The 23,309-nt window shown below is 41.7% G+C and overlaps 1 protein-coding gene across 1 annotated transcript; it reads right to left on the minus strand.

Moving 5' to 3' along the window:
• On the minus strand, nucleotides 1–23,057 carry LOC105390806 (brefeldin A-inhibited guanine nucleotide-exchange protein 3). The gene is made up of 26 exons (XM_048622684.1): nucleotides 22,745–23,057; nucleotides 22,022–22,155; nucleotides 21,606–21,725; nucleotides 18,129–18,306; nucleotides 17,663–17,792; nucleotides 17,288–17,467; nucleotides 16,989–17,087; nucleotides 16,192–16,422; nucleotides 15,689–15,925; nucleotides 15,419–15,468; nucleotides 15,082–15,250; nucleotides 14,713–14,827; nucleotides 14,185–14,338; nucleotides 13,944–13,948; nucleotides 13,531–13,635; nucleotides 12,596–12,662; nucleotides 12,112–12,235; nucleotides 11,524–11,692; nucleotides 10,632–10,773; nucleotides 9,622–9,832; nucleotides 9,435–9,528; nucleotides 8,945–9,097; nucleotides 8,404–8,574; nucleotides 3,403–3,576; nucleotides 623–3,250; nucleotides 1–321 (listed from the first exon to the last, which is right to left on the minus strand). The coding sequence occupies exons 1-26, from the start codon at nucleotides 22,842–22,844 to the stop codon at nucleotides 124–126; spliced, it is 6,138 nt and encodes a 2,045-aa protein (XP_048478641.1). The 5' UTR covers nucleotides 22,845–23,057; the 3' UTR covers nucleotides 1–123.
• Between the last annotated feature and the right edge of the window lie 252 nt (nucleotides 23,058–23,309).

Below are 23,309 nucleotides of genomic sequence, written 5' to 3' on the forward strand. Positions count from 1 at the left end.
AATATTTCAATACGTAGGTATATTTTAATTATAACACTGAACAAGAGGAATATACATTACAATATAGTGTGAATATTTACTTTTATCACAATAAATAATTGATCACTTAGCATTAGAATTCGGTTAAGAAAAGTCGTGTTTGTCGAAAAATATATTGATTCTGTCGAGGAATTGCGGGTCAGTAACGGTTCTAGATAGTTGTGTGAACCCGGCGTGTAGCACGGGGGTGATCGCCGCCGACCTCTCCGCCGGGAAACTCAGCACCAGCTCCAGGTACGCCGTCAGAATGTTCTGGAAGCACTGCCTCTGCACCTCCGTGTCCTGGAAATTATTATTATTAACACGGAAAATCTGAAAACTATTTGCTGCCTATTTAAAATGAGTTTTTTTTTACACATATAGTAAGTACATAAGAATATTTTGTGCAAAAAATGAGTTTATTTAGATAGGTAAGCTCTATATCTCCTACCGATGAATAAAGTCATAAAATCTTCTAACCGAACTAATTGAAAATAAGAGCTGAGTGGAAGAAGTAGAGCCGCTTCTTTTGCAGTGACACTCCGTCTAGTCCGTTAAAAGATTATTGCTGTATATCCATAGATATAATTTGTTATGTACTAACCTTACTAATACTCAAAGCTCGTTGTTGTTCGATCTCAGGTGGAACCGGCTGCGGCGGTATCAACGGTTCAATGTTCTTGTTCTCAAGCGTTGGTCCGTCGCATATTGTAATATTCACTTTACGGCTCTTCACTGTGCTCTCTACATCATCCGATATGCTCACATTCTTAATCACAATTGGACTAGAAGGTACGTCTTCTGATTTAATTTCATTTCCTTCATTATCAAGAGTGGTGTCATTACTTTCAACAACAAAATTATCAGTCTCTGTCGCTGCATTATCGTTGTTACATTGCAAAGAATTTGTCTCTTCCTTCTGCTCATTTATATCATTATCATTTGTATCGGTTAAACTGTTTGAAGAAGCTGTAGTTTTACTGTGATGTTTAAAGTCTGCAAACGTAAATGGTCTTGGTGGATCAATTTGTTCTTTAGTGGGGCTTTCATTACATTGGTCGTTGTTATTTGTGTGAATTTCTATTGTTGTTTCATCGGCCGCACGCGCAAAATATTCGTCATATTGGTTCGAGGAGTTGCTTTCCTCTGAACTACACGATGATCTGTCTTTGACAATATCAGGGTCGTCAAAATCTGTTACGTCGATGAGATGCTTCATGTAGCTGTTACATAAAAGTTCCCAAGTTTCTTTCAGATCGAAAATCTTCATAACGAATCTGTCGTATTCCAGTGTGAGATTCAGAGATGCAGTGTAGCTGCGAATGATTATTGAAACGTCAGTAGATTTTAACTTGAATGTGTAGACACCACTGAAGAATATCTCCGTAAGGGCAATCATCTTAATTAACCATGACGACGATGTCTGTTTGTAGAGATTAGCTGCGTAGTCTAGATTGGAAACTTTCTGAACCAAGAATTTCAAACCCGGTCTGCAATCAAATTGCATGGCCCTCATGTAGGAAAGCTCCAAACTCTTTAACAACAAATTCGTGTTTTCTGTGCTCAAATAGAATTTATAATTGCAAATATTTGTCCCAGTCTTGTAGCTATCTAGCAATATGCTATTAATGCCATGGAAGACGTCTGAAGAGGACTGGATAAGTACAGTGGCAATGATTTGAACCAATATTTGATGTGCAAGCAGGCCAACCACCAACCCTCTGTGGGGTATTCGGCTCGTGTAAAGCTCTGGATTTAACGCGTTGACTGACTCTTGGAGGTATATGAGGAATATGTAGCTTCTATCGTCTATGAGCATAAGATTTTGGGAGGAATTTTTCGGTGTCAATTTTGGATGGCTTTCTGTTCTGAGATGGTCGTGAAGGAAGACTTGCTGGGCCATGGCGTGCAGGCGCACGTTGTCATTTACGGAGCAGTCTCTACGAGCCGCTACCTTCACCATGGCGAGGTCGCCGTAGAAACTATTCGAGTTCTCCTTAAAAGCAAAAGTGATTTGCTTCAGCGGCGTCAGGCTAACGTTACACGCTCTGTGCAGACTAATGCATACCACTTCCCATTGCTTTTCTGTCAGCAAATGTCCTGACGTGAGTATTATGTGCCTGATGCAGGAAGCTCCAAGTCTGGCGATAGGCTCCTGGGGTTGCGCTATACATTCAACTAGTATCAATAGGATTTGTTTCAAAGCAAACGTCGCTTCGACGCTTTCTATAGGTTCGATATCCTCATCTGCATTTTCGTCTGTCGACCGTTCCACATTAATCTGTTGTAAATGATGCAAGTAGACCACTATTGTATCAGTGGTCATGCCGCAGCATTGCTTGAAGTTTGGCAGCACGTTGTCCAGGCTCGCATTCATGTTGGATATTTGACGGAGCCAATTTTGCACCATCGGCAATAGAAGGTGATTAATACAGTGCAGACCAAAGTGTGTTCCCGGTACTTCTATTGTATTTTTGAGCAACTTGAATAAAGTTTCCATTGCGGCTGGTTGATTCTTTTTGGAACAAACCACAGTGGCTGATATAAGGCCTTCAATCAGCACGTACCACACTTTCAGTATATTGCTGGGTTTATCCAGTTTCAGTAAGCAATTATTTGTGGTGTTAGATGGCGGTAAAGTAGTCGATAATTTTCTGTACGTAATAAACTCCTCTTCATAGTTTTCGTTTGTTATGAATTTAGTGATGTCCAAAGCATTGCTTGGTATGAGAGGGTCGACCACTGATAGCGGCATGTCACCTTTAATTCTATTACCTGTGTTGAAAATCGGACACTTTGGCATATTGTACATCATTGTGAGAATATCGGCGCAGCTTTCTAGATGATATAACGCTTCCTTGCACATATCTACAATCACTTTTTCCGTCTTCTCCTCATGTAATGGTATGAACTTGCTGTTTTTGGAGAACTTCAGATTGAGGCTAGGTTTGAACTGAGGTGTGGCTTTTTTGGGTTTCGGTTCTGGCATGGGTATTTCTTCGTAGTGAAGACCTTTGATATGACTGAGGAGGCACAGGATGCAGTCTAGTGCTGCGTTGGCGAAGACCAGCGTGTTATCTGTGCTGAGGAAGACCTTGAAGATCTCTAATATGGCGGAGTAATGGTTGGAGTTGTGAGCGGCGCGCAGTGTGTTGAAGAGTGGCCGCCAGCCGGATCTGATCTCCATGCGATTCGTTTCTACGAACTCGCAAATGCATGATATTATTTGTTCCTGAAAAGACATAAGTTTTGATTAGTCAGAAAGCATATTAAAATTATATGATATCAATATTGTAGCTGTAGGTGTCAAGGTAGATCGTACATATATCTATCTACACTCAGTATTACGGAACTCCAAAACACCACAATCCACCAAACCCTCACCTGAATATCGTCGTCACAAAGCTCCAAGCACAGAAGGTTCTCGAAGGGCTTCAGCAAGGCCTCGTTGAAGTGGAAGTGCGGCAGTTCCGCCTGCTGGTTGAGCAACGTGGTGGCGCAGTCGTGCAGGCACTGGATGCCGAGCGAGGATATCTGAATGTCCTTGTGGCACGCCGCCTGTGTGGTGAGATGGATTATAGGTTTAAGTGAGAATGAGGAAATGTGCGAGGCATAAACTTAAGGGCCTGTACAGGGTGACGTGCCGCGCCAAATTTGGGTTTTCAATGCTCTTCACACAGCACACGCAGTGACACGCACACATGTAAGTTTGCACAGTGGTTCGATAAACTTTTACTCGCCAACTTTATTGAAAATTATGTTCAAGTACATTTTGGGTGATTTTAGGGCACTTAAGTATAATTTTTACTTACACTGGTAGGCACCACCCAAGTAACATTTTTGGTTTTAGAAAGGTTTTAAAAAGGTTCTAGAACCTTTGTATGGAAATCAACTCGTAAGTCTTAGAAGGCTCGATTACCTTATATTAACCTTATATTAACCTCCTGAGTGCAAAAAGGGCCCACTTTTTAGAACCTTTCTGAGAGCTGCAGCAAAACCTATAGCTCAAACCCAGAACCTTTTGAACTACTTACACAGAACCTAAATAAGACCTACACAACCTTAATTTAACGTTAACATAACCTTGGAAGACAGCTTTTAAGTTCTAAATTAGTCCTGGATGTAACTCTTCTATAACTTGAAACATATTTGATGCATATTTGTAATGCATTTCCAGGACTCTCGGGTTTTAAAATGTTTCTGTGTAAGATATTATAATAATTATAATAAATGGCGCCATACCTGACACTTTCCAAGATTCAAAATGGCTAACTTGTAAGTGTTGTATTAATAAAAAATACAGTAAGTAGTTAGCCTGAAGTCAGGAAATATGAAAAACTTGTGCGACTAGCACTTTATCGTAATACTTTAGGATAATAGTTCTGTATACGTGACGGGCCTTTTGTAAATAATAGATTTGAAGATATTTTAATTAAAAAAAAATTATAAAATTTTATGTTTGGTGTAAAGTTATATTAGAAATAAAAGTACTGTCTATATAAAAAAACATATATTTGGAATAGTATAGCATACGCTACTGAATTTTCCCCTTATTAATTAAAATGATTTTTTTTGCTATGTTTTTGTTTTATTTCAGTGAAAAAATATGGCGGCCGTTAGGAAATTACTAAAAAGCATTAAACATATTTTGAGGATAACTCTAAAGCTTTAAAATATTCTTGAAAGACTTAAATCATGCCTTTAGCTCATAGCCAGTGCTTAATGCTTTTGGTTTTCACCAAGTAGTCCTAATTTGTTTGCCTAGACAACTCTCATCAGCGTAAAGGTTTCAGATAGGTTTTAAAAAATACTTATAAGTGATTTCAACATTCCATAACTTTATGGTTGTGTCAAGGTTAAAAATTTAACCTTAAGCTCTCACTTTAGCATAAATGCTAGCTTTTCTAGAACTTTATCAGGAGTATACGACAACTATAAGATCCTAGAAATATATGCTCTTGAAATACATGTTAAAATAACGTTAATTTAAACTCTTATCAGCAGCTCCAAGGTTATATTAATAAACAATTGGTTTTAGGACTTATTAATCATTCTCAAGTACTCAATATGACCAGATAGCAAAGCATTAACCTTTTCACAACCCTTATAAAACCTAAAGGCATTTCTTACAACCTAAGCTCGAATGAAATGTTACTTGGGCAGGAAAGAGTAGAAATTAATAGGAGTGCCACTTTACTCCATACTCGGAACCCGATTAGCTTTTTCAAACAAATGTGGTATTTACTTGTAGAAAGGTAACTACAAGTATTAAAGTGTACATAATAAGTTTCGGACATCCTCCAGCCAACTGAACCCCGACGACGAAGCAAAGTAAATTCATAGTGTCGCTAAAGGGCTATACTAAGCCGAAAGGGGATGACTCAAGGGGTCATTCTGAACAACTTTTGTTCTACGAGTTTTGCAAATTCGCGAAAAAAAATATTCGTTTTCCATGGTAAAAAGTCACGTGTCCAACAAAGTTTCTATGAAAAAGGTTTTTTTTTGTTAATTTCCAAAACTCGTAGAACAAAAGTTCAGAATGACCCCCTGTCTTATTGATCTTCTTTTTGATTGTATGTATGTATGTTTGTCTGTTTCTTTGTTCCCTCCTGTAGCCTAAACGGCTTGATAGATTTTAATGTATGAGGTATTGTTAGACGCGTATTGATTGCGCGATGGTTATAGTTTATGTGACGTTACATTAAAATGTACATAGCACCCTCTAGAGGACATAACGTGATGATCGACAAAATAATAATTCAACATTGCCGTGTAAGGTATCAAATGAAAGGGCTTGATTTTCACATTACAAAAATATGCATATTGAAGGTACCTATTTAAATAACAACAAAATTATTGAAATAAAAAATGATCATGAACTGACGTAAAATTTCATAAAATAAAAACAACTAAAAAGTTACAAATAAAAATATATAATTATAAACAAACAAAATACCTTTTTGTTTGTTTATAATTTGTTTAGTATATACCGCTTTTTCAATACCTGTAAGTACATTTTTTGGTAGCAGCATAATATTTTTTCTTATTTTTAGGGTTTCGTACCTCAAAAGGAAAAAAGCAACCGTTATAGGATCTCTTTGTTGTCCGTCTGTCTGACTGACTGTCTGTCACCGCCCTTTTTCTCAGAAACGGGTAAAGATATCAAGCTGTCATTTCGCATAGATGGGGAGTACCCCAAAAAAATATTGTGGTACTCCCTGTCCCATACAAGTAAATTGGGGCTGATATTTTTTCCGGTTATTTTGATGGTGTAGGTAGGGTATCGTTGAATAGGTCTTTTAATATAATAGGTATAAAAAAGGTTAAAATATAATTATTTAGCTTTTACCCTTAAATTTGGGGATTACACCATAGACAAAACCTAATTTAAAAAAATGATTTCAATAGATGGCGTGATTTTATGTTGGGTAACTCAGAGTAAGAAGTGATGATATCTCAGAATAATAATGGTTAATGGTGCTATTCCGCTGAGCACCGAAACCGGTGGGACACTAGTGATAAGTGGTCATGGAAATGCAGCAGGGTAGACCCTGCTCCTAGAACAAGGTATGAGTTTGTGATGTGTGTGCGTGAAAAGCGAGGATGGAAACTTTGAATATTTTCTTGATTTTGGTGCTCAGCTCACCGATCAATCAAGTGCTGTGGCCTTACTGTCCACAGCTCATGCTGAGCTGGTGCCGTTTCGACACTCCGGACAGCAAGCCGTTGTGTTATTGTTTTGTATTTTGTCTGTATTTTTGTTTTTGTCTCATGTTCTATTTTTTTTTTCCTTGTTGTTTTGTATAAGTATGTATTTCTTTTTCTTTAAATCTGTATTTTTCTTTTTGTTGTTGTTGCTGTCTATGTGTCGAATAAATGTATCTTTATCTTTATCTTCAAATTACGCAATCTATCGTTGGTTTTTTTTAGTGGCCACTGTCTATAGAAGAAATTCAGTCATTGACAATTTTACGTTACGAATTTATTTTTATTTATATTATTTTTATTTTTACATTTTCGTGGAGAACCAACAGCATTTTGTTAATCAATAATTATTACTTATGAACACATAACAACTTGATGCCATTAACAGAATGAACTTAGTAAACCGAGTAAACCTAACTCATCCAGAGGAAAAATAAAATATCTTTCTCTCTCTCTGAAAAACATACTTAATAGCCCAAAGTCGATGCTTCTAGCTATTAACATCTTTGAAATAAAATTGAGCCACCACCGTGTTACTGCCCTCATCAGATCCTCACGAGACCATACCTCCACCAGCACCATGCGACTGTCTTTTTGCGACTGTATTTTTGCGTATTGTCATCACTTAGATCCATTCGCTATATTCCTGCTCCTCATCAGACTTTTACGAGACTGTAATGTCACGAGAATATTACCCACTATATAATTTAATGTATTGAATATACTAAAAGAATTATGCTTCCTCAATTTCAAATCAAATTATGTTGGTGTCATAAAAGTTGAAAAAGTGCAATGACAGCCAATGTGCAGTGATTTTGTATCTGTACACGAAAAGATCGCGAGCTGTCAGTGCTGCCTAAACCGACGTGACCCTTCTTTGGAGGCCAGCGGCCGACTGAGTCAAACGTTGCTTGTGTTTATGATTTTATAACACAGAAAGCCGCCATAGACATTTGTATGAAGATTTGAGGGAAAAAAATTGCTCAAGTTTGCGATTAATTTACACAAAATAGGTGTGTGTTTATTAAAAAACAAGGTATTTAGCGCCTAGTCCAAGCATTTAACTTTATAATATGATAAAAATCATATAAAAATTCTCGATAATTACGACACAGTTGTTACAATACGGGACTGCTTTTTCGTGATATTCTGAATTTTATTTACAGTTATCCATAAGCATTTACTTGAATTTGAATCATTCAGCACCTAGCTAGACTCTTCGGCTACCTGTGTGATTTTTTTCAAGGTTGTAGAGCATCGTTTACTACATAATTCTATGACAATGCCAACCCTCGATTCCCCCTTGCCGACCCTTAAACGTACATATATAAGGTTTTATTTGGAGAGTGCGTAAACAGTTCACCACCGCGTAATTTGGGACTCGGTCCCGTAGATATGCGTGGAGAATGCGGCAAATCCCAGCGATACCATTGGAATGCCGCTCATCCGCTATTCGTCTATCAGAATGGCGCGCTCCGATTGTTATCGTTATCTTAAATTGTTTAAATTGTTTACGAGATTGAAAGGAGTACCTAACGCGTATTTCTATGTTTTCCATTTTGGCCTTCTTTCGTGAACCAACCTCATGTTATCACTTTAGCTTGCAGAATAGCAATTTCGACTGCAATAACCACTGCATTACAGCTTTCGTTCTCTTTTTATCAAGTAAACCTCCCATACCTGCATAAAGTGCGGCGCCAACAGCGTCCAAACATGCATGGTGTGCGCGACCGGGCGGTGCGCGCGCAGACAGCGCAGCGCCACGTCGCCCAGCCGGCACAGCGCGCGCGCGCCGCCGCCGCCGCCGCGCCGCCGCCGCCACCACGCGCCGCCCTCCTCCGAGCTGAACAACTGGTGGGAAACAAATGAGTGTGAATGTGGTCGCACTTATACTACAGCCAACAGTCATGTTGACCGAAAACGACCAAATATAGATTCATAATAGAAGCGTGACAATAACACTTTGTATTCAGCATCCCTCATGCTTATGTAAGGTCACTTCAACAGGCCTCTTGTGCCAATTCGTGGTATTTGGTCGATAAATGCTTCGGTAGATCTAACAATCCCTCTGAAACATTATTTCGACTTCTAATGCCTACTAATTCCCCAGACACATCTTGACCCAAGAAGCTCTACTAGTCAATAGGAGGCTTTATTGGTATACTTTGTTGGTACCCTTACTTAATCATTATAAACAATAGTGCTTAAAGCAGTTCATTACCAGTCGTCGTTGGTGTGCAATGAGCCGCTGCAGCGCCGCGTGTAGCGTCGGCAGCGTGGTGGTGGCGGCGAGGCGCGTGAACAGGAGATCAGCTCGCGAGGACAACGCGCAACATACCCTGGCCGCGCCCGGGCCCGTGATCACGTTGCCACCCTGGAGTGGACAGGGAGATATGAAGTTATACATTGCTAAAAAATCTTATAAAACAAGAACCCACCCATTAATGACATGGTGATGGTGAAGGTGGCTTCTGACGACAGATAAAGCCTTCTTGTCTGCTCTCTACAGTATCAAATTAATTATAATCAAAGTTATAAATAGACTCAAAATTATTATAAAACAATATCCTGCAAATTTTGAATTTAAGAAGCATGAATGACATGGTGATAGCAAAGGTGGCTTCTGTCGATAGACAAAGCCTTCTTGTCTGCTCTCTACAATGTCAAATTAATGCTGTATTGTAGGTATCGACCACAAATCTACAACGTACCTCTCGACGACAGTCTTCGACGATTTTTGAGACGGACATCTCACTGTTCATGTTATTCCCGAAAGCTGGCTGAAGGAAGTTGAATACGTCCACGCTGAAATACAAAATTTACTGCTTTTATTCGAACAAAATATGTAACATATGTTTGACTGATGAATATGAAGTATGGTATACCGAAACCCCTTACCAAGTCTCATCTTCCTTCCCATCAAGTCCAACTTTAGCGTCAGCTTGCAGCATCGACACAGTCTTGTTCCGTGCAGTCTGCATGGTGACTATGGGAGTGGCGTTGTTGCCTTGCTGTCCGAACAATGCGTGCTCCAGACTGGACACGTATTGGCATGCGGCGAATATGTGGTCCCAGCATTCTGGCGCTTTCGAGCCGAGTTCTAGACCACCTGTGAATGGAAATTATGGTTATAATAATTATTGTCTGGTTTTCTAATGCACCTAACTAAAAGGCAGCGTTCCCACTACGCCGGACCGGCAGATCTGCCGCGCCGGTAAATCTGCCGGAAGAGCTAGTGGCTGTACAATTTATATGAAGCTATTCACATTATCCCGGGTCCGGCATTTTTGCCGAGCCCGGCATTTCTACCGAACGTTTTGTCACTACGAATTGCCGGTAGAACGACCGGGCCCGGAGTAATGTAAACGAGTTTGTGCCGGTATCTGTCCCCCGCTCGCCCCGCTCGTGCGCCCCTGGATGTAAAATGAAAAGAATGGAAAATCTTTCCCGTAAAATAGGGTGTACCCAATGTTTTCTTTTATTTTGCCTTCTACAACCATGCCTCTGCTATGTAAAACAGCTACCACAACACAACAAATTCGTCGTCCATTGTGCGCGCAGGTCCAAATTCAACTGAGGACTGTCTGAATTTCTTCCGGGATCCGATGTAATGTGAACACTCTGTCCGGTGTCCGGTTTTCGGCAGATCTGCCGGTCCGGCGTAGTGGGAACGCTGCCTAAGCTCTATGAGGAATGGTAAGGTGATTACCGCTTACTTTCACCGATATTTTCTGTAAGTAGTAGTTAGGTGTAACGCCAACTTATGCTAGGTAGTATAGGAGAGGAGGTATGTTTTTTTTCATGGGAATACTGAATATACGAGTACTTGAATTCGAAGATATCGTAGACTTGGGAAATACCATTTTCCAGCAGTCGCTTTAAACATGTTAATTACAAAAGTGACTAACCCGTAATCAAGATATCCAAAGACAGTGCGTGCGTGGCCAGAATCTTCCCGTTCGGCGGCTGAGAGATGGCAGAGTTGGCCAGCAGCGCCAGGATGTGGCTGCAGCGACTTTGCAGACACAGTGTGTTGCTCACTCTGGCTGCCTGTAAGGAACAAAAACGTTTCAAAAACATTTAATTAAACATAGTTATTTTTAACAAGTAGGTAGACGTGAGATATAGGATGAGACATAGGATGGCTTTATTAACAACCAAACATTCAGGGGATATATTCCCATTTAGGTATCAATAATTAAAAGAGAAAATATGGATATGTTATAACGAGACGACCGAATGGCGTAGTGGTTAGTGACCCTGACTACTGAGCCGATGGTCCCGGGTTCGATTCCCGGCTGGGGCAGATATTTGTTTAAACACAGATATTTGTTCTCGGGTCTTGGATGTGCCCGTAAAATGGCAATAGGCTCGCCCCCTATTACATTGGGACTAACATAACACTCTGGCGAAAAGTGGGTGCAGCAATGCACCTCTGCCTACCCCGCAAGGGAGTACATTAGTACAAGGCGTGAGTGCGTGTTTTTTTTTTTTTTTTATAACGATAGAAAAACTTCATAGCTATTAGATAGAATAGAATAGAATAATTATTTATTCAAAGAAAACAATTTATGCTATTACATACATCCCACAAAACCAAATTTTAATATGGTTTGAATGTGGGTAAGGAGTCGCACTACATAACAAGATAGATTACACCTACGCAGGGTTAAGTCGTAAGGGGTGCTTGAAAAATAACAAAATTTCAGGCCATATTATTTCGTAAACATTGAGTTTTCTATGGTTCTTATAGCTTCCAATATCTGTTATTTACATCTCTAACATATCACAAAGTCTCACTTTATGCAATCCCTCAAGGCACTGTATAGTGAGCCCCTCCCAGGCGGCCTTGCGTCGCTTGCCGAAGGTGTGTATTCGCTTGGCCAGCATCCCGCGCAGGCGCACGCGCGGCCCGCCCAGCGGCGCGCTCAGCACCGACACCATCGAGTCCCAGATACAGGTCAGGATCCTGGGGAATTCATTTATACAGTTTCAGTTGGTTTATTCGTAGATAGAATCTTAGGTTTTTTACGGTTAAATCCACTTAAAACATAGCTAGATAAGCACAATAGGCTGATGATGATGGAACAGGAAAGACGAAAAATTTAGTTTTGGAACGCTGTTGCGCTGGCCACGCCACGACTCTATCTTGCACGACCGCTCTCCTTTGATAGTTTTTCGTCAGTATAGACTATTATAGATAGAGTAATTCTCCAGGGACATGCGGATTTATCACTAGAAGCTACCTAGACTGTAATGTTTCATCTAAATTAGTGTACAAGTACATTCTGCAAAAAAGAGAGAGACCATCCATACTAGCTATTACATTTTTTGTATTATACAAGAAGTAAGTAAGACTTAGAAACATGTTTGTGGATGAACATGTACCTCCTAGCCCAACGTAGGCTCGCCTGGTGCTGCGGGGACTCGTCCGTGTGGTTGTACAACATGGACACTTCCTTCAGCTTCTGCCAGTCCGACATCACGGGGCTGTGGTCCAGCCCGCCCAGGTCTGTGGAGTATTACGCTTTTACCTATACTGTGAGCTGGTATGGTAGTGTAAATAAGGCAGCTGATTCATGCTGTTGCTGCTGCTGAGTAACCATTAGTGCGGCATTTTGTACCCAAGATGTAAAGATACATGCCGTTTAAGAGTTTACTAAACTTCACTGATCTTTTTAATATATTTCGAAGTACACCATCCATACAAAAATGCGCAATCTCCATTATGTAGACTCTGAATCGAACCAACAAAAAAGTTATTATAGGTAGTAGGTATCTTCGTTTCGGAGATCACGTATCACACACAGACAGAGAAACAGCCACATATAATACCTCTTTGTTGGTCAGGGGTAAATACTGAGAGCGGTACCTGAGAGCAGGTGCACCAGCGCATGGTGTTCCTTGGCCGCGTCGCGCAGCAGGTCATGTTGCAGCACCTGCATTATACAACAATAAATAAGATAAAGTAATGTAAAAGTATGTATATTTTTTACTGAGGGAACCTGCACATTTAGATAGTTGTCAGTTACTTAATTATATAGCACGTAAATACCTACTACATATTTATTAAGTTCATGAAGATAAACACATATTGGAACCCTCTAGGACAGAAACCTCTGTGTACTTATGCAAATCTAGCGAATGCAGTTCACACAATCTCATCGAAGAATTGTTTGTAACAGATCGCTCTTAGCGATAAGGCCGCCTATTGCTTACTGTTCCTAGTTTATCAGTATTATGTGGTTTGTTATGCTATTGTTGTGTCCACTAAAGGCTTATTTTTCATAAAGGCTCATATTTGCCATTATAATTTATAGAGATGTCCTACGAAGATACAGAGAACTTATTAACTATTGTCAAGTGAGAATTGTTACCGTTTAATTTAACTTATTATTATTACTGTATAACTAAATAATACTTTTAACCCATATAATTACCTACACCTAACATAAATTGCCTTGTTTATAATAAATGTAACATAAAACATTTAGAAAGTAAGATTACTTAATATTTTCTGTTCTAAGATTATTTAATTTAGATTCTAAAATTGTTTAATTTAGAGCTTTTCCATCTGAAATACAGGAAAAACTCTGTTATTTCCTAGTTCAGATCAGCATTTTAAATTACCTTTAGCATTAAGAGTTGACCTATTATTGTAAATCACATTTAGCATTAAGTATTTTCTGAATAAATATTCTATTCTATTCTATACCTTGGTTTTACGTCTGGTATGTACTTGGTTACATCTTGGTGTGATTCTGCAATAATGACGTCACTACACTAGTTCCTAAACAAGCCGGGTACCTGTTGGTAGAGCTCTCTCAGCCAGGTACTGGACAGGTACACCAGCACGCCGCTGCCCTGCACCGCCTCCACGAACTGATCCTCCGTCATTGGGACCTCCTCTTTCTGTTAAAAAACAAGTTATATACGTATGACATGTGGGAAACTTTGTGCTTTGATTGTAGGTTTGTGGGTTAGGTAGGCCATAAGTACCTACTGCTAAATCTACCTACTGACTTGGCTGCTGGAAACAAGTTTGCATTTTACAAAGAATACCGTGATATTTCAGCACGTTGCGGCGAAACAATTGACAAAGAGCGTCATAGAATCAAAAAAGTTGGTATAAGTACACAAAAAAAGCAAAAGAGCTGATGATGAAAAAAATAAATTTCAGCGTATAAGCGGACCGGGCTGCGCCGCGTTGTGATAGCAACATGAACTAACATGTCGCACCTTTAGTACAATATCGACTCAACAAAAAAAAATTGGGATTTTGACTTTTTGAGCTAGTCCGATTTAAAACTCACTGCTCAACAAAATGCCTTTGTCCATAAACATGGATAATAAAAGTTAGACACCAAAGGATAAATGAGTGAAAAATCACTATAGCCCATTTTTGTTTTTCGCGTTTCGTTAGGTCATTATTGTACTAAAGGTGCGATGTACCTACACTCGGGTCGCGGTGGGGCGCGCGGCGCAGCGCCAGCAGCAGCGCCTGGCAGGTGGCGAGGTACACGCCGTCCGCGTTCATGATGCACGCCGCGGACGGGGGCGCCGCCGCGTTGTGCTGGCAACACTTGGACGCGAACTCCAGCATGGCTTCGTCCACCTGGCGTAGGGAAAAATGAGAGTGGGATTAATCTTCTGCATCAATTCTGCAAGCTATAGATCGCATCCAGTGGCGTGCTTTGGGAGAGGCCTACGTCCAGCAGTGGACTGCTATAGGTTGATGATGATGATGATGATGGTTATCAATTCTGAAAGGTACTTCCCATGAAGGCAATATAAAAAGATCATCTCAATCGTCTCGGCCGAATGTTCTATTACGTTCAGTTCAGTCCGTTTGTTAGGTCTTAGGTATTTTCCATAAAATTTGACTTATTTATCTAGAGGTAAGACCTATTTGAAATAGGATCTAGATAACCTTCCAAACAACACTATAACATAACATAAGTATAGTGCTTCAATTAAGTACCTACTTACCTCAATGCAAGTTCGGAGGAGTAGCAGCTTCGGTATCAGGGAATTTTGAAGTGTCTTGACGAATTGTCTTGCGTTGTGACGCTCCAAGTCGACGTTGCATTCCGTAATATTGCACCTGCAGACATAATGTATACATTTTTATTATACCTAGGTACATACATTCCAATGAAAAATAGCACATCCAGATTTATGTTCGGTAGTTACATTAATTAGATGTATACTATAGTCTACAAAGTAATTAATTTTGAAACAGAATAGTCAAATAACATGGTGGTACTCCTTTTACCAACCACCTACCACAAAGGAGCGAAAAATATCCAATGCATTATTATTAGCCTATAGGCTACAGATAAAGTACCCAAGTCCTACCTGCCAAGATTCAGAGTCCTCGGAATACTCCTAGCTCTGACGGGGTCGTCGCTCTCGGTATCATTGGCCGAGGTAGGCGGCTTCCCCCGGGACGGCAGGAACACGTTGTCTGCATCAGAGTCCGCCTCCGCCTCGCTGCCTGAGCTCACATTCTCTGGCCCTGATGTATCTGAGTACGGATATACATGTGTATAAAATAAATAAACTAACTTTATGGACAAAAGAAACTGATCTGACAGATTTTCCATATAAAAGAGTTCAACGCGCTGTTGCAATGAAAGTTCTTTTACACATACAGACAGAATAATCTGCAATCAAACTTATGTGGGTAACTTACCAGAAGAGTCATCCTTATCCTCTGCACTTTGTAGCACTGCTACCACATCTCTGAAGAAAAATACACAATATTAAGGAACATAATATTATATCATCCATCATCACGACAGCAAAGTTTCATTTTGCATATTACGGAACTTGGAGGTGACAATGTGAATGTGGGCAATAAGAAAGTTAGGCACATGACCTAGCCAAAATAAAATCCAAGCAGTCGGCCATAGGGGCTTTGGTTTTACAACTATTACCTATGGTTAAGATCAGATAATAATACCTGTACGGACTAGGCAACCTCGCCATGGTCTGGTACGTCAGCGGGCCCGTATAATCCGCGTCCTGCAGCTTCGGCCACTGCTTCAGCATCACCGCCGCCACCTCCGCAGAGACATGTTCGCTGGAGTCCACGCACAGCTTCTCGATGGCGTCCAGTAGCGAGGCCACGCACTCCTCGGCCGCGGTTACCAGCTCAGCGTCGCCGCTGCGCCCGCACTCCTCGATGCCGTCCATTATTCTGGAATGTTCCATGGGATGGGTTAGTTTATATTTGCCACTTTGAATAGGTGCTTCTAAAATCAGATGTTGTAACTAACTACTCTACTACAACACTTTCTTGCGGGGTAGGCATTGGCGCATTGCTGCACTCACTTTTCGCCAGTACGATAAACAAAAGTAACTGGCTAATTATTTCACGCAACTGTGACAAACCCTAGTCCAGATCTACTATTTTCCATCGAAACGCTAAGAAGGAAAAAAAAAATATAATTATATTCAACTCACAGTCTCAAAATCGCCATATCATCACTATGCGTCTCATGCCCGCCCTCCCCGCTCCTCAACAGCACCAGCTGCTTCAGCCTCTTGGGGTTCTGCAGCAGTTCCCTGACGCTCCTCAGCGCCTCCACGCGGTGGGAGACTGGAGGGTAGAGCAACATGCGGTGGTAGAGGGCCTCGAGCACCGGCCGGAGAGTGGCGGTCGAGCCTACTAGACGGACTAGCTGGTTCGCTATGCTGGGAGGGAGAGGAGTGATGTTAGATATACGATTTGTGGTGCAGGTGATACTGCAGGTTTTACAAAAGCTAACTGAAGTAAATCTTGAGTGTGACATGTAGCTTTGTGCTTTATGCTAGTCCCAGTTTCATCATACTCGGTTAGATCATAACAAGGTATTAGTTCATCAATTATACGTGTACGGCGCCTAAAAGTATACAGGCGGAGTTTTTAAAATAGCGATCCCTGATGATGAAGGGACCAGCTACATTTGTTAGAAATCCGGGGACGTGTTGTGTGTGATATGTGTAGCAGTAGTGTTTATGTGGATGTGCTTGAGCAGCATGTGAGCTTGAGATCGCTATTTTAAAAACTCCTCCTGTATACTTTTAGGCTCAGGCCACCGTACTTCATATTAAATTCTTGAAAGATGTGTGACAACAACTAATCCCTGGTTATGATCTAACCGAGTATGATGAAACTGGGGCTTAGGTAAGTACTGCTTCAATTTACTACAATAAGAGCCTGTTTATACTTAGATATACATTAAAGCCTTGATAAATGTTGTTTATTGATGGTTGCATACCTATAAACAGCTTTCGCCTGTCGACTATCAAAACTCGGGGCACTGCCCAGGGCACCTGAACCACGTCCAGAATCATCAACCAGGTGACCCTCGTGTTCCCTGGAAATTATAAACTTTAGTCATATCTGCTGGAGAACCGATAAACTATGTGGTAGAGTTCTCCAGTATAGAGCATGAAAAGTAAAAAATAAATTGAAATACATGGAGCGGGGGACTTACGTAGATGCAATGCAAAGCTCTATTTAGGCACAACCTGAAACATCTATGATTCATGTACTTGTTTTAAAACATCAACGCACCTTGATTTAATATTCTTGTCGACTCTGGGAGTTCCCAAAAATGATATCAGCGACGGACAAAACTTCTGCCACAAGAATGTGGTGAAGTGAGGGTTGCCGCTGACCCGCTCTGACAGACTCGACATCAGCGTTAGGAGGCAGTCCAGGAAGAATAGTGCTGTCGGATTCTGTTTAGGTATCCTGGAAATAAAAGACAACACGGTTTATTGAGTGGGAGAAGCAGAGGAAGTTACACGTACTTCATCATTCGCACCCCTTTATTACAGTTTGGTTACTAACGTAGGTAGGTATATTGTTCAAGTACTTAAGCGATTGTTTGTAAGTATTTGGGTCATGTGACGCATGATGATAATGAAAGGATGCCTTAGTACTCACAGCTGTGTCTCTGAAAGTCTTCCGCACAGGTACTGTATGACCGGGATAATTTCGCTGTAGCAGCTCACCGCCACCAAGTGATTCTTGCCGAGCGGGGAGCCCTCCGATAGCAGCTCCTGGCATTCTTCATCTGTAAGGAGATCAGTCACTTAAATAAATAAGTTTATTTACATTACTGATGTACTTATTACGGTAGATTGTATACGCATTTATCAGAAATACGACAGTAATTGGTACTTGGTACCTACTATTAAATCATCATCTGGCAGCAGGGCATAAGAACGTTAAAGGTGAAGACTGAGCCCTTCAGGAAAGACCTACCATTGGTCCAGTAGTAATAATCATTGTCTGATGGTTCCTCTTCTTAGCATGTCGGTGACAAAGAGCGTAGCATGTTGGACTAGCGTTTGTAGCCGTGGTGGAATTATTAGCCGGCTAGATTGTTCATATAAAGTAATCTACTGACCCAGCTGAGCGCAATAAGCGCGGCAGGTGATGGCCGCAGCGGCGCGCGCGGCGGCGGCGACGGGCGCGGCGCTCGCGGCCGCCTCGGCGCAGCGCCCGCACACCCACACGCACAGCCGGCCGTTGAGCGTGCGCCGCGGGGATAGTGCCATCGAGAGGTACATGCGGAAGATCTGGACCTGGGGACAGGACGATATTCTTAACTTGACAAAAAGTTTACGTAAGAAGGTTGGCAGTGCCCCAAATCTTCGTTTAAAGGTAAGCTAGAGGGGTATACCGTGGTGAATCTTATACAAGAGCAGAGATAATATATAGCAAATCTCGACTGTTGCGGTTGCACAGTAATCAGAGGTATATTCCGTGTTTTTACCAACTTTTCTCCAGTTTTATGATAAGGAGGGACGAGGTTTTCTTTCTGATGAAGACTAGTTCTGTCAATGCAATCAGCTGAGAAGGGTGCAATAAAAGTTAGGGTAGGTACACACGGCAACGTTAAATGGTTGGCAGGGCACACTAACGTAGGTAGTGTATGTGTGTGTCAGCGACGTCGACGTAATTATTTAGTTCTGGGCAACCCACACACGGATATTGTAAGCATGTAGTTGTGCCAGTGACAATGATTCATTGTTTTTATGATATGAAGCAAAATTTTGCAAGGCATTGTAATAGATTGAATGGCTCAGTTGGTATGATACATGACTTACTATAGTCGGTATGGTGGTTCAAATCCCTCTGAACTTACAAAATTCCTTTTTTGTTTTTTTTTATAGATTTAATTTATTTTTTAATATGGCTAATAATAGTATTGTAGTAAATACGAATAAAAGCAACACAGAAAGTAAATGAAACAAGTTATTAAGTGTTAAAATTACAAAATTTATTCTTGCCGTAACATAAACATTAAGGATGTTACGTTTTTGTTGTTTTTCGTTTTAAAACATAGTTGTAGTTTATATTAATAAGGAAAATTTTCAATTAGCAGTTTTAAATCATAATAAACTACAGAAAAGGATGGACTGGCTGTTTTACTAAAGTAAATAGGCAAGTCATTAGTTATATGAATCAACATGTTAATTAGCTAGAAATAAGATAACTTATTCCAACCTCAGTAACAATAACATCATTAACACATGGCTTACCCATAATTGTAAATAATAATAAGTATTTAACAAAATAACTAAAATCTTATACAAATGAAAAAATAAAAATTACTGAGCTAACCCCAATAACTATAATTTTCACCACTTTTTCGCCATAATATCTTACCATCCATCCTTGTCTGACTTAAAGGACTTTTCATCACTAAATATCACCACATTGTTGCACCAATCAAAGTTTAAAATAGTCAGTCGCAAAACGCACTCTGTTTCGACATCGTCGGATCTGATCGGTTAGAGCAATTTTCTTCGTCGGCTTCCGACACCGCAACCCAGCAGCACGCAAGTGAACCCGTACGGTTTGTAGGGATAGATTATGTGTTGTGGCCGTAGAACGGGTGCTGCAGAACGGATCAGCGCTATGTGCAGCTACGATATCTCGATGGCGTGGTGATGCATCCGTATAGACGACTACTGTCTACATGTCCCGAATCTGCGTATCGGTGAACCCATAATTGAACAGTTCTCCTCTGCAAACAAAAAAAAACAAATACCTACTTAGCTTATACAAATACAAATATTCTAACAGTCAAATAAAATATTTACAATTCTATGTTACTTACCGTTAAACGTCTTGCGATTTCACTAATTGTAATGTTTTGTTCATATAAATACGATTATCTCCGCCTTTTTGAACATGGTTAAGTGACTTTCTATACTGACTGCGAAGAGTAATTAATTAAATTGACAAATCACAAAGTGAATCACTTTGCAGACGCAGCAGAGGTGAATTGAAACTAAAACTAAAAACAAATTTCGTTTATTCATATTGTATGAGGGTAGAATGGTTTTAATTCTCAAATGAAGAACGAATCATATATTTTTGGCGAAGAGAAATAGTCGACAGCTATGCAGCTTGTAGTCATTTGTCAGTTTCAAATATATTAATTTTATACTCAACAGTGTTTAAATTAACGCAAAATTTGAATTAAGTTAAATAAAAATAACCATCCGTGGACTCGAACTCACGACCTATGTTTCATTAGTCCAACATTCTACCAATGAGCTACGAAGTGTATAGACACAGGTAGTGAAATTTTGCTTCACATCAATATTATAACTATTTCACTAACACTACCGGTTGATATTTTTATGTCACAGCTGGTATACGGGCGTTTGCCTACGCGCAAACTCGTTTGTGCTGTTGTGTGTGTGTGTGTGTGGTTTGTTACTGGTGTGTACTCGTAAACCGATTTCTGCGTTTATGCACACATAGACAACGTTAGTGTGCACACATACACTACGTTAGTGTGCCCTGCCGACCATTTGACGTTGCCGTGTGTACACAACGAGTCGTCCTCCGGCTACAGTACACTAGATACCTGTGTGTCGGGGAGGTGGTGCATGACGGAGGCGGTGGCGCACAGCAGCTGCGACGGCAGCCACAGCGAGTCGTCCCCCGGCTACAGTACACTAGGTACCTGTGTGTCGGGGAGGTGGTGCATGACGGAGGCGGTGGCGCTCAGCAGCTGCGACGGCAGCCACAGCGAGTCGTCCTCCGGCTACAGTACACTAGGTACCTGTGTGTCGGGGAGGTGGTGCATGACGGAGGCGGTGGCGCTCAGCAGCTGCGACGGCAGCCACAGCGAGTCGTCCTCCGGCTACAGTACACTAGGTACCTGTGTGTCGGGGAGGTGGTGCATGACGGAGGCGGTGGCGCACAGCAGCTGCGACGGCAGCCACAGCGAGTCGTCCCCCGGCTACAGTACACTAGGTACCTGTGTGTCGGGGAGGTGGTGCATGACGGAGGCGGTGGCGCTCAGCAGCTGCGACGGCAGCCACCAGCGAGTCGTCTTCCGGCTACAGTACACTAGGTACCTGTGTGTCGGGGAGGTGGTGCATGACGGAGGCGGTGGCGCTCAGCAGCTGCGACGGCAGCCACAGCGAGTCGTCCTCCGGCTACAGTACACTAGGTACCTGTGTGTCAGGGAGGTGGTGCATGACGGAGGAGGTGGCGCACAGCAGCTGCGACGGCAACCACAGCGAGTCGTCCCCCGGCTACAGTACACTAGGTACCTGTGTGTCGGGGAGGTGGTGCATGTCGGAGGCGGTGGCGCTCAGCAGCTGCGACGGCAGCCACAGCGAGTCGTCCTCCGGCTACAGTACACTAGGTAGGTACCTGTGTGTCGGGGAGGTGGTGCATGACGGAGGAGGTGGCGCACAGCAGCTGCGACGGCAACCACAGCGAGTCGTCCCCCGGCTACAGTACACTATATAGGTACCTGTGTGTCGGGGAGGTGGTGCATGACGGAGGCGGTGGCGCACAGCAGCTGCGACGGCAGCCACAGTGAGTCGTCCCCCGGCTACAGTACACTAGGTACCTGTGTGTCGGGGAGGTGGTGCATGACGGAGGCGGTGGCGCACAGCAGCTGCGACGGCAGCCACAGCGAGTCGTCCTCCGGCTCGATGCCGCGGTGGAACCGATCGTCGCGGAGAATCTTCTGGAAGTAGATTTTTTTGGATATTAATATAAGTGGTAATTATTCTGTACAGGGTGTTGATATGGTAAGTCAAAAGAGTGTGATTCAGGGGCTCAAACTGAACTACGTTGTTTCCGTCCCAGACGGAAGGACAACAAAAGTGATCCTATAAGGGTTGTTTTTCCTTTTGAGGTACTAACGGAACTCTTCAATTACGTAGTGCTTTGTGTTTTGGTATACCAAGAAACCAGCCAAATCATATTTAACGGTAGCCGTAGGTAGATACTTAAAAAAAAACACCAGTCATAGCTCCTTACATGGAATCCATTGAGCGCGTACCCGACGAGCTTGGCGCGCTTGGTCTCGAGCGCGATCTGCAGCGGCTGCAGGCACGCGCGCCGCGCCTCGTGCGATGGACGCCGGCTGCTGCTCTCTTGTATGCAGAGCACCTCTGGAATGTTCGAGATCTTTTGTAGTGGTACAATCGGCTTCTTAAGTAGTTAGCTTATTATCTTGCATGCAGAGAACCTCTGGAAAGTACGCGCTCTTTTGTAGTGGTACAACCAGAAGGGCTAGACGCGCAAATCAAGACGTGTCAAAGCTCACTCACATCGCGCAGCCACGGAGAACTTTTTGTCACCCAGTTTGATGAGGTACTTACTTACAAGTGTCTATAGCTACTTTAGAAGGTGACTGCACACTGCACAGTAAGCGAAGGTACCTACATTTACGACTGCAGTATGAGGGATTGAAGTTTGAAACGGTTTCTCTGCTGATTGCACACTAAATAACTGCAGTCAAGAACAAGAAGTACCTAGGGAAGGAACATAAGTAGTTACTTCTCTATTTACTTACCTAGGCACACCTAGGTAATAATTGTATTGCACGTTGAAACATTAAGGTAGGTAGGGTAGTTAGGTGTTGCAACTGCATAATAAACCTCGAATATCTACCTACGTACCTACCGCCTGGATGGGTAGGTACATAATATATACTTTATACCTCTATTCTCTATTTATATCTTCTACCTCATAACTTACCCAAGGCATCCTGGCATGCTTTTTTCAAAGAACTTAATTTAGGTCCATTAGCTTCTTTAAATATATCTTGTAAAAGTTCTTCCATTTCAACTGCACACATCTGGAAAAATTAAAACACACTACGACACATCACAAAACTAGCACTTGCAGGATACCTAGATAACTGCTCCAAATGTCTAATAGATGCCCTTATTAGGTGATTATTTATTTATGCCTCCTGTAGTGTTTATAAAAACAACAGAATTCTGAATTGATCACTGATTTTTTTTGTACGTGGGAGTTGTTATCTTCCGTTGACGTAAGCCATGTATCTACTACCTACCGGGCATGCTCAGTCTAATAATCAATACACTCTGTAGGGGAAGGGGAGTAGGAATTCGTCGTGCAACAAGTGGACTCTAAAAAGATCACTACTTAGCAGTTAGTTAGTTAAGTATTTTTAAAACGTTGGCGGGAAGGAGTTTTTCATACCTTGCGCTTTACGAATATTGTTTTCTGTCTTTTTTCAACTTTAAGCTAAGTTATTCTATGCAAGCGAGTTTGTATGGCGATGCGGGCTTGCGGT

The sequence above is a fragment of the Plutella xylostella genome, chromosome 3, assembly GCF_932276165.1.
Source record: "Plutella xylostella chromosome 3, ilPluXylo3.1, whole genome shotgun sequence".
Lineage (NCBI taxonomy): Eukaryota > Metazoa > Arthropoda > Insecta > Lepidoptera > Plutellidae > Plutella > Plutella xylostella.

Coding starts and splice junctions, on each gene's coding strand:
- LOC105390806 (XM_048622684.1), bottom strand. CDS start 22,844: ATGTGTGCAGTTGAAATGGAAGAACTTTTACAAGATATATTTAAAGAA. Junction 15,469..15,688: donor AGGTTGCCTAGTCCGTACAG/GTATTATTATCT, acceptor ATTTTTCTTCAG/AGATGTGGTAGCAGTGCTAC. Junction 9,098..9,434: donor TCGAAGACTGTCGTCGAGAG/GTACGTTGTAGA, acceptor TGTCCACTCCAG/GGTGGCAACGTGATCACGGG.